Source organism: Pistacia vera, unplaced genomic scaffold (genome assembly GCF_008641045.1).
Source record: "Pistacia vera cultivar Batoury unplaced genomic scaffold, PisVer_v2 Contig639, whole genome shotgun sequence".
In the NCBI taxonomy this organism is placed as follows: Eukaryota; Viridiplantae; Streptophyta; class Magnoliopsida; order Sapindales; family Anacardiaceae; genus Pistacia; species Pistacia vera.
In genome coordinates, this window is record NW_022196489.1 from 405,919 (window position 1) to 419,822 (window position 13,904).

Sequence of the window (13,904 nt, forward strand, 5' to 3'; positions counted from 1 at the left end):
AAAATCAGAGAAATTAATACCAATTTGGCTGACTTTGTTTTATTTTCACACACCATTATTGGTGGCTAAATAAATAATATGATAAAAATTTCTTTTAAAGGTGAGACAACTAATTTATGCTTCATGCCACTTTAATTTATACCCACAAAATTGAAAACAAATTTGCATGACAACCAATACAAAAAACAACTTGTAGTTTACTCAATAATTTATTTTAAAACAAAAATACTTTTATTGGGCCCTTTCTATAATATTCTATATTCTATTTTACTTTTTATTTATAATTAAGATGTATTTACCAAATGTGCCAGCACACAATTGTTGACCACTTGGAATTGCAATTGCAATTGGTTGAGTTTAGAGTAAAATTAGGTGGGATATACTTATTTCTCAAACGGCCTTGGGTAAAATTTATCCGCCAAAGCTAGTTAAGAAAGGAGGGAGTCTAATTATATATATCTGTTTTTTATTATTTATTTTTTTAGGTGATCGGATTGTCCAGACTAGCTTACGTATATCTTAACTAATCCTTGAGACCCTGAAGTTAACGGTTAAATAAACCTCTAATAGCCACCCCTTTTAACAATCGAGGTAAATCGAATTCATGATTTTTTTGATAATACTTTAAAAGTTCATATTCAACCACTCGACCGCCTAATGATGGTTATTATTATTATTATTATTATTATTTTGGTTATCAGTTAAAATTTATGTGTTTTCTCATTTTCTGGTTTGGAAAATAAAATTGATGAAGGAATAAATATTATATATGTTTTTCGAAAATAAAAGCACAGAAAACAAAAATAAATACAGTTATATTATTAATAATATCTAAATTATTAGATCAAAATCATCTCATTAGTAACAACTAATATTCAGAACTTGAAATAGGTGAGATAAGGCGTCAAAATCCTATCTCATGAATAAAGAAAATTATTCGAATGACAGTTGAAAAAGATTTTATGGATAAAAGAATCTTTAAAAAGGAAATAAATACAATTTTTTTTTAAAAAAAAAAGTGATTTTCTTTAAAGCACTTTTTTTTTTTTTTTTTTTAAATTCTCTAAGAATACTTTATCTTCTTTGGCTACCCATATTATTGGAGAAGTCTTATAATGTTGAAACTTCAAACAATATATTTATTGTAGAAGTCCGATTGGTTTTGGCTACTGATATCGAACAGTCTCCAACAAATACGACTTCTACAGGCATTGGAACTCAGGAATCCATGTTAGACTCATATTAGACTTCTTTACTCTTTTACCATCAGACCACCTAATTGTGGTTTATTCGACTTTTACTTTTAATTTTATATATTTTTTGAATTAATTCACCCTTGAAATATGATTACATAACAAAAAATATTTTTGACAAAACTAAATATTAGATTTAAAGATGAATAACAGGAAAACAACTTCGTAAATATTTATTAACTCGTAATATTATAGGTCTTCTAATAAGGATGGTAAAAGAATTTTGTTATTTCCGTTCAAAAAGTTTGTGGAAATTTTTTATAACATTAAACTTCTAGGTCAAATTCTATTTTTTATTTAATATTTTTGTTCTGGAAAGAATAAAATAAAAATATCCCACTTAAATCAACTTAAAGTGAAAATTATCAGCCATTTGACCAAAATTAATTAATTAAAACATAATTTATTAATTTTAGATTGACGAGGAAATAAACAATACGAATTTCAATAGAAATAAAACAGATGGGCAAGGGGTATTTAAGTAAATTCACACAACTAACCAAACCCGAGCATCCAGAATTCCCAAGAGCTAAGCAATCAAAATCAAACACACAAAATACAAATAACAAAAGAGAGAGCCAAGCGGCCACCATTGCTGGTCTCAAAACAAACACTGCGATCTTTCTTCAGGATCGCGTCGCCTGGAAATTCTTTTTGAAAACCCTAGAAAATCACACACATTTTCAGAACTCTTTTATATTTTTGTTTTAATAAATCAAAATTCGCTTTTTTTTTTTTTACCACAGGAAATTCTTTCGATTTTTACCATTATATAAATATTTTTTTTTCTTCTTCCCGTTTTTTGCCGCTTAATTTCTATCGTCGATCAACAACTCGTCGACTCTCACACAGAAACAACAACAGAATAAACCCTAAATCAATCAATGTCTACCGAGAGTGTAGGTAACAACAATAACAACGGCGTGAGTAGCCCCACCCAATCACGTGGTGGTGGTGGCGGCGGCGGTGGTGGCGGCACGAAAGCAGTTGCAGTTTCGCCTCCGTGGACGCAAGTCGTGCGAGGCGAATCGGATTCGATCGCGTCCGTTCCTTTATCGCCGTCAGTGTCGCCGACGGCTGTGGCTGTGGTTGAAAAAACTGAGGAAGAGAGTGCGGAGTGTGGGACTGGCAATGCAGGAAAAAAGCCAGTGTGGAGCAAGCCGTCAAACGGGGCGGCGGATGTTGGGCCAGTGATGGGGGCTCATGCATGGCCCGCTTTATCGGAAACTACTCGGGGCTCTTCAGCAAAGTCATCTTCTGAATCGTTGAAAGGTTTATCTGATGGATCATCATCATCATCGGTTTCGCAGGTTTGATTTCTCTGTTTGGTTGCTGAGAAATTTTAGTGAGAGCTTAAGAACTTAAATTGGTTTTGAGTAGTGGCTTTTTTTTTTTTTTTTTTTTTTTGTTCTCTTTTTGTTTTGTGCTTTATGTTATAGCGGTAGTAATGAGAGAACTATAGGAAGCTGAACCTAGCTTATAATCTACTAAGTTAAATTTAAAAGTGTATAGCTGTCAATTATTTGATAAGAATTTTTAAATTTTTATGAATTAGATCTTGCATTGTATTGTTTAGTGGGAAGCAGAAAATAAAAAGTGTTGTTTCAATTGGGAATTAATAGAGAAAAAAAGAGTATTAAGATGCCTTGTTTGTTTGTTAGTTTGCTTGCTGAGAAAGTGTGGGGAGGGAAAAATAAATTATGATTATGGAATATAAACTTGGTGTATTGAGTTTTAAGTGGGACTTGAAGACATTAGACGAAAGATTATGAACATAGTTCTTCTGTTTTTATTTTCTCAGCAACCAAACAGAGGGTTATTGAGTTGATATTTTAGAGTCGTATTTGTTATTAACTTTTCTTACGGGATATGATTGAATTGATGTTTTAGAGTCTTAATGTTTTATTATGCATTACGAGGCTTTTCGACTCAAAGAACAGAAGACAATAGATTATGAACATAGTTCCTCTGCTTTTGTTTCTCAGCAATCAGACAGAGGGTTTTTGAATTGATATTTTGGAGTCGTAATGTGCTGTTAACTTATTATTGGATATGATCGAATTGATACTTTAGTGTCTTTATTTTCTATTAAGGGATTGTGAGGCTGTTCAATAGATGCTAACATTCATTGGTATAATTGTAGGGTACTGGAACAGCAAATTCAACATCCCAGCGACAAGGTAATAATAATGGGAACCCTAATTCAACTCCAAGCCATACAGCCTTGACACGCCAAAGATCTATGAAGCGTAATGGTGCAAATTCTTCTTCAAATGGTGGCCTTACTCATCCACCAGCCCCACAGGGTCCTGCTGTTGAAGGTCCCTTAAATAATCCTTCTCCAAGAGATCATTCTCAGCAACGTGGTTCATTCAGGAACCGCAATGGTAATTCACATCCTCGTGGAGATGGTTCTCACCATCACAATTATGGGGGTAGACGTGATCACGACCGTGGAAATCAAGATTGGAATGCTCACCGAAATTTTAACGGTAGAGATGGCCACATGCAGCCCCAGAGGGTTATGCAAAGGTTTACGAGGCATCCACCTCCACCGCCACCACCACCGCCATCGAGTTCTAGTCAATTTATTCCACCCCCACCAGTGCGCCCTTTTGGCAGCCCCATTGGCTTTCCTGGTAAGGTTTTTCACATTTTATGATCCATGTTTTTAGTTCGTGGGGAGTTTGCTAAAATGTTGCCCTTTATTCTCAGAGCTGGCTTCGCCTGTGTATTATGTTCCGGCTCCACATTCAGAGACACTTAGGGGTGTGCCTTTTGTTGCACCTCTTCCACCACATGCTGTGTTTTTCCCTGCTTTGGACCCTCATTTGCATTCTAGCATAGTCAATCAGATAGATTACTATTTTAGGTAATTCATTTATTGTTCCCTTTTTAGCATAGATAATTATAGTTAGTTTATTTTCTGTGTTAACTGTAGTTCTACCTTCTATTTGTTTTGCAGTGCCGAGAATTTAATTAGAGATACATACTTGCGGCAAAACATGGATGACCAGGGTTGGGTTCCTATTACATTAATCGCAGGCTTCAAGAAAGTAAGTTGTTTGGGGGTACTCTGATTGTTTTTCTTAAATGTGATTTTCTGTGGTCTTCTGCTCACAGCTTCATTATTACAATCAGTTTATTCATGCATGGGTTGGCATCACCTCATGGATTGTTATTTTTGAATGGCACTGTTTCATTTGAGGCTCTTAATAAATATGAGTGATAAAAATGAAAATAGAAACACAGTGGTAATGTTGCTCTCGGTTGATAAGTAGTCTTTTTTTGATATTTCCTTGCATTATCTCACGTGTTCCATCTTTGGTTCTGTGCTTGGTGAGTCAATAGTTTGTATTTTACATGTAGAACTTTTTTTTGTTTTGTTTTGTTAATTTAATAGTTTATTGCCCTATGAATGCGAAGGTTCTGTTTTTAGTTTTATCATTACAAACAATTTGTTAGTGCATTGGCCATCACCCCATTAAGTGTTATTTAATTTCAGAGATCAAGCTAATATGATAATTTCCTAGATTAGTTTTATAAGCTCTATGTTGGGTACCGTGTGTGCTATTTTTGATGACCATGATATTGTGGATTATCATAATTTCCCTTTTGCTTCCTCTTAAGTGTAAAGTATGCAAGCAGCCCTCTTTATTTCTATTATTGAATTTGTATTGGTTGGATTGTTTCATATGAATGTGAAGGCAAAGGGTTTCATTGAATTTTGAGAAAATGGTGGGATAAACTTATTTAATGACCTTGTTATTCTGAGAACAGTTAGCCACATCTGCTGGGTAGTCTATCCATTTTTAGACACAGGCTTAATTTCAATAGTAATGTCCATGCCTTATTAAGTTGGTCATATAATTGTATCTATTTTCTTAATTGTGAAGTCTTCTGCATTATAAGATACTTAAGACTAATACTGTGTAAGTTTCATAAACTTTTGCTCACTTAATTTAAACTTAACACGGAGATTTTATATTTACACTATTGTTAAGTAATGTTATATATGATATTTCCTTGTATCAGTTTTATATGCTCATGTTTTGTACTGTATACACTATTTTTATGGACCATGATTTTGTGGATTATCGTATTTTTCCTTTTGCCTTCTCTATAATGTATACTATGATAGGAGCCCCTCTTTTTTCTGTTATTGAATTTGTATTGGTTGGATTATTGTCATATCAATGTGAAGGCAAAGGGTTTAATTGAATTTCAAGAAAATGGTGGGATAAACTTATTTAATAAACTTATTATTCTTGGGCACTTGGCCACATCTATTGGGTAGTCTATCTATTTTTTGATGCAGGTTTAATTATTCATTAGTAATATCCATGCCTTATTAAGTTAGCCTTATAATTAATTTAAGTTCAGCATGGAGATTGTATATGTACACTATTTTTAAGTTATATATGATATTCCTTGTATCAGTTTTATATGCTCTATATTTCGCACTTTATACACTATTTTTATGGACCATGATATTGTGGGTTATCATAATTTTCCTTTTGCCTCCTCTATAGTGTAAAGTATGCAAGCAGCCCCCTTTTTTCTGTTATTGAGTTTGTATTGGTTGGATTATTGTCATATGAATGTTAAGGCAAAGGGTTACATTGAATTTTGAGAAAATGGTTAAGCCACATCTGTTGGGCATCCATACCTTATTAAGTTAGCCATATAGAATTGTAAAGTCTTCTCTCTTTTAAGATACCTAATACCAATCCTGTGTCAGTTTCATAAGCTTCTACTCTCAGTCTCTTATGTAATTTAAGCTCAACATGGAGATTGTACATACACACTATATATTTCCATTTATCAATTTTATATGGTCGATGTTTGCTACTCTGTACACTATTTTTTATGGGCCATGATATTATGGGTTATCATAATTTATTTTTTTGCCTTCTCTTAGGTGTAAAGTATGTAAGCAGCCTAGGGGTGGGCACATAAACCAAAGACCCATGACCTGGGTTGGTCGGTTCAGATCGATTATTGTATTATAAAATAATCGATCGATTATTATATAGAAAAACCAGATTTGATCGGGTGGGTTTCGGGTTAAAATAAAAAACCCGAAAATTTCCATTACTAGTCCAAGCTTCCAAGCACCTCTCTTTTCTAGATTCTGCTATAAATTTTTTTTTTTTTTTTTATTCTGAATCGACTTAATCATTTGCAGAAGACAGACTTTCAGGCAGAAAAGTTTCTTTCTTTCTTTCTCTTTTTTTTTTTTATCGTCTTTTATCATTTGGAGAAAGAAACTTTCAAGCAGAAATGGGATCCGTTGGGCCATTTAAGCTTTCAACTTTCGAGTACTTTTTTTTTTTTGTTTTGTTTAAACTTTGTTTGAATTTTTTTTTTTTTTTTTTTTTTTTTTGTAGTTTTTCACCTTTTCATGAAATTAATTTTTGTTCTTCTTTCTTGTTTTTCAAACTCAATCCGAAAAACCGATCCGAACTGATCTGACCCAAACATGACCGTTCGGTTCAGTTTTTACTCCTCAATCGTTTTTATTCGGTTAAGAAATAAAAAACGAAACTGAACCTACAAGTGCCACCCCTAAGCAGCCCCCTTTTCTGTTATTGAGTTTGTATTGGTTTGATTATTGTAATATGAATGTGAAGGCAAAGGGTTACATTGATTTTCGAAAAAGTGATTGGGTGAACTTATTTAATAACTTGTTATTCCACAGTTGTTCAGAGCCTTATTAAGTTTGACATATAATTGTATGCATTTTCTTAATTTTGAAATCTTCTGTATTATAAGATACCTAAGATTAATACCATGTCAGTCTCATAAACTTCTATTCTCACATAATAGATTGTGTGCAAAGGTTGAACTGCTCGGGGATTCTAATAGTATCCTAAACTTAGGGCTTATCTAAACTGTCGCGTTATTGGCTATCACATACTTTCGCTCCCTTTTTCTTCCCTAGTGCTATGACTTAATGCAGGAACTACTTTCTTCTGGTGATAGTATTTGTCTTTTAATTCAATCTTTTCATTTGGTGCTTAGTATTCTGTCAATACATGCTCATTCTCCCTTTCTTACTGGATGAATAACATGGTCAGTTTCGAATGTCTTGGATGATATGCCTGAATTTCTTATTTCTGTTCCAAGCTTTACTGAATTGATTCAGTTTGCCGGATAATCAAGAAATTCAGTAAAAAAGTAACTTTGATTCATAAGTGGTTGTATTTTTAATTGATCTGGGTGTTTCAGTTTCATGAAATTAATATTGTCTCATAACGTTGACTGGTAGTTTGTGCTGTTAGCCTAGATATACTATGACTTTAATGCTGCTGCAGTGGTTCGAATTGTGCTATTACTGCTGCTTCAACACTGGGAACTGACATTAAGTAGTCCACCAAACACATGGGCATTTGGCTTAGTGATGCATCAATGACTCATGATTTATGAATCCTGTGACATGTAACCTTGATTTGTATTTTTCTTTGCCTTTATTTATGTTTGCAATTTTAATGTCCTTATATTCTGCGTTAAGGTTTCCACTGTGACTACCTAATTAATTCCCTAAGGGCTACCTGTATCACACTCACACACACATAAATATATAATGTGTGTGTGTGTGTGTGTATAAACCTTTTTGTTGTAATAAAATTAATTAAACCAATATTTCTCTTTCTTAAATCTGGTTTTGAGCTTAATTTTGGCAATGCAACATCTTTTTTTCCTAATCAAAACCATAAATGTATTGATGTTTTGTTACATATATACATTTACATATACATGCGTCGCTTGGACACACAGACATATAAAATTAACTGATTAAACTAATTTATCTGTTTCTTAGATCTGGTTTTGAGCTAATGTGTCAATGCTACATTCTTTTGTTTCTAATTAAAACCATAAATCCACTGATATATATATAATGCACACACATATTGCTAGGTGAATAGTCTAATTTATCTCTTTCTTAGATCAGGTTTTGAGCGTAACATTCTTTTGTTTCTGATAAAAACCATCAATTTTCTGATATTTTGTTGCATTTAGTATTACATTATGCTTCAATGTATTATGTCCTGCTTAACATCTTGGCTAGGCTTTGTTTTGTCAGTTGATACATTGGTTTCTTTTGTCATCCTCATCAAATTTCTACCCTTTGCTCTTTATTTTGGATTTTGTACTTGAATACTGGTGTTTTTTCCCTAATGAGTCTAAAAATGAATTATTTATCTTTGGATGCATCAATGGTGTTGCAATTCCGGTTGAGTATTTTTCTTTTAAAAAATTAATGCAAAAATCTCTTTTCAGGTTTCACTGTTAACTGATAATATCCAACTGATTTTGGATGCGTTGCGAAGTTCAACTGTTGTAGAAGTACAGGTATCTCTTCGAATAATGTAATTGTGTCTTTTCATTATCAAAAGTTCCTTTCTTCTGTTGCTTCACTGATCCCATCACAAAAATGTGACTTTCACACCGCTTGACCCTAAAATACGTAAAAGTCGACAATACATGTTTATATTGTTATACTACTAGTGTAAAATACTTATAATGTGGAGAAGTTTTCGTCATTGGTTAAAGTTTTGCACTTGGCATGTGGGAGCGGTTGTCATCATTGCTTGTGACATCAACTTATTATCGATGAAGATGTCAATTTTAGAGAGATAAAAGTAGGGAGAGTACTTAATATAGGTTAATGATCAATAGGTTTCCACTGTGTGAAAAGAGCACACTTTCTAACATCCTCAAAAACCAAAACTTGCTACCCCAAATATCTATTGTTGTAGTACACATTGTGTGGTTGGACATACATTGCATCAGTATTTGTGCACCATCTAGTAGTATATGTGTACATTACATTGCTAATAGTCACCCTCTAAAGTTAAAAATTTTTCATGATTCATATCTACTTATATATATTTTTTATTTGCTGAAGTTATAATTTTTTATGATTTATATCTACTTATATTTATATTTTTCATTTTAGGGTGACAAAATAAGGAAACGAAACGATTGGATGCGTTGGATAATACCTCCAGGTCATTTTTCTAGCGTTCCAAGCGGAAAGTCTAGTCAAGATAAATTGGCTTCTAACTTTCGAAATATTTCATTGGAGCAAAAGACTGCTAACCACAATAATACTTCAATAAGCAGGTCGCCGTCTGGGGATTTGAGTGCAGGGATAGGTCAAGTCAGCCTTCAAGGGGGTTTCGATCGCTCTAATTCAGCCGGAAATACAAATTAGTAGAGTTGGCAAATGGTAAAGAATCGGTCGAGAGGGTTTTGAGGTCATTTTGAATATAGTGGTTTTGCCTTGCATGATGGAAGCTGATTTCAGATACAAAGTTCCCCCACACCCCCCCAAAAAAAAAAAAAAAAAAAAAAAAAAAAAAAGGGAAAAAAAAAATCCAGGAAAAAAAAAGAAAAAAGTAAAAAAAGAAGGAAAAAAAAAGAAAAGACAAAATCCAGGAAAAAAAAGAAGGAAAAAAAGAAAAGACAAAAAGAACTTACTAGAGAGGAAGGTGGCCTTAGCTGGATGCTGCAATGTTACCTCTGCATGTGCTCTTTCTTGCCGGATTTTACATTATTTTTTTCTTCATCAAATGTTGCATCTATAATTTCATTCATATACATTCTTCAAACTTTTGAAGATTTTGTTTCATAAAGTGGTCCTTGGGTTGTTACATTTTAATTTATGATATGAAACTTGACTTTTGGGAACTTATTGAAATTGCTTCTATTGTTTATTTTTACTATTATGTGATCGTTTATATTTGAGCATGATTCTAAAGATTAGAATTAGGATTAGAACGTTCAAGAGTGTCTTTTGATCAAATGTTACAAACTAGAATTTGGTTTATGGGAGGAGTTGTGCAGATTATAGTTAACAAATCTAAACCAGAGGTTGTAAACTGTAATTTGGGGCTTCTGATCAAATGTTACAAACTAGAATTTGGTTTATCAATAAATTTTTCTTTTAACTTTGGTTACAAATTGAAATTCTTATTGAGTTTTAATGTCATGAAGACAAAAGTGGGTTTCCATGTTAGAGTAAACAACCTTTTCACACGTAAATAATGGTCTAATGACACTTTTCGATCTAAAATGTTATAAATACAATTTTACTACTTAAAAGTATAATTTCGTCAGTAAATTTCATTGTGAAGAAGGATAGGGTGATCAAAAGTCCGTTATAAGTAAGAGTAGGATGATACTCACCACCCACTGTTTGTTTATCACCGCACAGTTAGGGTTTTGCTTTTCTAAGACAAATTTCGATTGATTTTGGTGACCAATGCGCGTGATCCCTCCTAGAGCACCTCAGCGTGCAGTTACTTTGCCGTCACCACCTCCAGATTTTTTTTTTCCCCTCCTTTTGTAGCCATCGGCAATTGAGGAGTGATTGTTTGGGGGGGTGGGTGGGTTGGGGTGATGAGATGGGTTTTGCTGGAGGGATTTTAGTGAGTAGAATGGTGGTGAAGAGGTCAATTTTTGGTGCCGAAATTGGCTAGAATTTGGGCTAAGGTGTGCGAAACTTTGATTTGCGGTGGCCGATGATTGGGAGCTCGTCTTGAGTGGGGGTATTTTTATCTTCATAATGAATTTCACTGTATTTAATGGAAATTATTAATGAAATATAATGTTTGGATAACAAAGTTGGATTCTGAAACGTTTTGGTGGGAAAGTGTCAATTAGTCCATTATTTGGGTGGAAAAAAAAAAGAACTAGAATCGAAACTGACAGGTTTCGGTTCTTAAATTCAAGGAACGGGAACTCGAAATGCAGGTTTTGGTTCCTTACCTGAGTACCCTATAAAAGTTAATTACCCTTTATTAGTTTAAAAAATGATAAAAATACCTTAAAAGTTTACAAATACACTACATTTAGTAGTTTTCAACTTTTGATTATTAGTTCATTTGTGTCGAATGTGACTCATAAATCCTTTAATCTCTAGACAATACTTGAATTCAATCAATTCATCACAATTCACATAAAATTTCTCAATCAAAACTCAAACACAAACAAGTTCCAAGCCGGGTACCCATTTCAGGTTCTTTTCCCAGGTTCTTGTTTCGGAACTTGTGGCAACCAGAACCAGAACCGCACAATGTCGGTTCCAAAAAAATGGAACCGGAGCCTACACTATGCGAGTAGGTTTCGATTCTACCAGCAAGTTCCCGTTCTACTCACTACCTTTGCTCACCCCTACATATTTCAATCGGCTAAGTGCCGTTTGGAATGCTTTGGATGCCACTGAAGAGACACTCCTTGGGCCGCCAAAAACTCTCCAGCAATATCACAGGATTTGTGATTAAAAACGCCTCAACAAGTTCCTATTGGGCCTTAACGATGCCTATCTCTCTTTTCGCACCCAGATTCTTGCCTTCAGTCTGCCACCCTCTCTTCGCCGGACTTTCCAATTGGCTGTCCAAGAAGAAAGGCAACGATAGGTGGTTCTAGATGGCTCTCGCCAAAGAGAGGCCTTGGCCCTTGCCGACACTTGCTTACAACCACTCCCTCACAATTTTCTCTCAACCACAGACTTTCTCAAATGAATAGGGTTGCAAAATGGAAAAGGTGATTTTTTATATGGGCAATTGAATGGCCAAGATTTGTTCCAATCATCCAATGGCTCACAAACTACTCAAGAGTCAAATGGGTCAAAATGTGCTAATGGGCCAGGCCAAATTGCATCCTTTAACACCTACACCAGCACCAACCCACATTCAACAAATGGTCACATGGCTATAATGGGCCCAGGTCTTTATCAGCAAATTGGTCTAATGGGTATCATGGGTCTGGATCTTCAAAATCAGGCAAGTCCAAAATGTACTGTGACTGTTGTAAACGCCCAAATCACAATCGGGATCCCACTAATGGAAAAAATGGCAACACTTTAGTCCATCAAGTATCTAGCGATTTTTTAGGAGATTTTGTTCTAGTGCCTATGATTAGCCCAGAACAATACAGTTAGCTCTTGCAAATGCTTAATAACACCTCACAAACATCAACATCATCCTACTTAGGTACATCTTTCTGTCTTAATTTTATTAAAATGATGTCTAGATAATTGATTTAGGATCTAGTGACCACATAATTTGTAATCCTAATTTTTTCCATACCCATACTATCAATACCACCAGCACTACAATCTGTATGCCAAATGGTAGTATTGCCCCTGCCAGCCACATAGGCATTGTTCACTTAACCAAATTTTTAGTACTTAAAAATATATTATGTGTTCTGACATTTCATTTCAATCTAATTTCCGTGTCTAAACTCTGTTAGGATAATAACTGCCGTTTACATTTCCTACCTACCAAATGTGAATTTTAGGACCCTTCGGCTTGGAAACTAATGGGCTTGGGTAGAGTCGATAACGGTCTTTATTATTGGACTCCTAATGTCTCTTCTACTATTTTTTTTTTTGAATCATCAAATTGTATTACACAAATTAAAATTTCTTGCAATACAAATATTAATAAGAGTCCTTTAATTTTACATCAATGACTGGGTCATAATGCTTCCATTCCCCAACCAAAATGTCCAATTTATCCTTTAGCCAAACAATCCCAAAACACATTTCCCATTAGCGCCACTGCTACAATTCGTCCTTTTGCACTCATACACGTTGACATTTGGGGTCCATATCATACACCAAATCATGATGGTGCTTGGTATTCCTTATTATTGTCGATGATTTTTCTCGTGGCACATGGGTCTTGCTCATGCAAAACAAAGCCCAAACCACAACTTACATTAGGAATTTCCTAGCCATGGTCACTACCCAATTTCATACTTCTGTCCAAAGGATTCGTTTTGATAATGCAAAAGAATTTTTTAATCAGAATGACTTCTCACTCCTTTTATCTCTTAGCATTTTACATAAGAGTTCCTGTACATATAATCCTAAAAAAAATGGAGTAGTTGAAAGGAAACATTGACACTTATTAGGAGTAGCCCGTGCCCTTAAACATCAAGCCAACATACATTTTTCCTTTTGAGGCGAATGTGTGGTCACAACTACTAACTTGATTAATCGTATGCCATTTAAAGTGCTTCATGGTAAGACGCCCTTTGAGATTCTGTTTGGAAAGACACCAGATCTTAGCCATTGTCGTGTGTTTGGCTGCTTATGTTACTCCAAGTTTGTTGGGTCCAATGACAAATTTGGGCCTCGAGCTACTCATGCATCTTCATGGGATATCCTATGCTACAAAAAGGATATCGTCTTTATAATCCTGTAACTCAAAAATTCCTAGTTTCTCGAGATGTTATTTTCCATGAAGACAATTTTCCATATAAAGGAATTGTTCCATACACTGAACAAACACAATCACCTAGAGTTCTTGAAGATGGTCCTTTTACCATAGATCCAAATTTTGCCATCATTCCTACACCTATTACATGTACTACCAATAGCTCCAGAATCTCCCATACACATAACATCTCCCCAATCTAGCATACCTCCATCAGAGTCTCCTCTTACCAATACCACCCTAGAAGCTCCATAGACATCCCCAGACTTGATCCCGAACTCTCATGCATGACGATCTTCTCGTCAAACAAGGCCACCAATTTGGACAACTGATTATGACTGTCCCACTATACAAGCATTAGGTATCCCTTACCCTATATCAAATTATGTCAATTATGATGATTACCCCCTACACT

The 13,904-nt window shown here is 34.5% G+C and overlaps 1 protein-coding gene across 2 annotated transcripts; it reads left to right on the forward strand.

Annotated features, from left to right (window-relative positions):
* Nucleotides 1-1,795: 1,795 nt before the first annotated feature.
* On the forward strand, nucleotides 1,796-9,589 carry LOC116111475 (la-related protein 1C-like). 2 transcript variants are annotated; one of them, XM_031397648.1, is made up of 7 exons: nucleotides 1,796-2,563; nucleotides 3,397-3,892; nucleotides 3,969-4,125; nucleotides 4,219-4,309; nucleotides 8,538-8,609; nucleotides 9,217-9,268; nucleotides 9,384-9,589. In XM_031397648.1, the coding sequence occupies exons 1-7, from the start codon at nucleotides 2,138-2,140 to the stop codon at nucleotides 9,401-9,403; spliced, it is 1,314 nt and encodes a 437-aa protein (XP_031253508.1). In that variant the 5' UTR covers nucleotides 1,796-2,137; the 3' UTR covers nucleotides 9,404-9,589. The 2 variants fall into 2 exon arrangements, with proteins under 2 accessions (XP_031253508.1, XP_031253507.1); XM_031397647.1 differs by having other exon boundaries at nucleotides 9,410-9,589.
* The last annotated feature ends 4,315 nt before the right edge of the window (nucleotides 9,590-13,904 follow it).

Bases quoted from the DNA above. Each gene is read 5' to 3' on its own strand.
- LOC116111475 (XM_031397647.1), top strand. From the start codon at position 2,138: ATGTCTACCGAGAGTGTAGGTAACAACAATAACAACGGCGTGAGTAGC. The intron at 3,893-3,968 runs GTAAGGTTTTTC...CTTTATTCTCAG, and splicing joins CAGCCCCATTGGCTTTCCTG to AGCTGGCTTCGCCTGTGTAT. The intron at 4,310-8,537 runs GTAAGTTGTTTG...ATCTCTTTTCAG, and splicing joins TAATCGCAGGCTTCAAGAAA to GTTTCACTGTTAACTGATAA.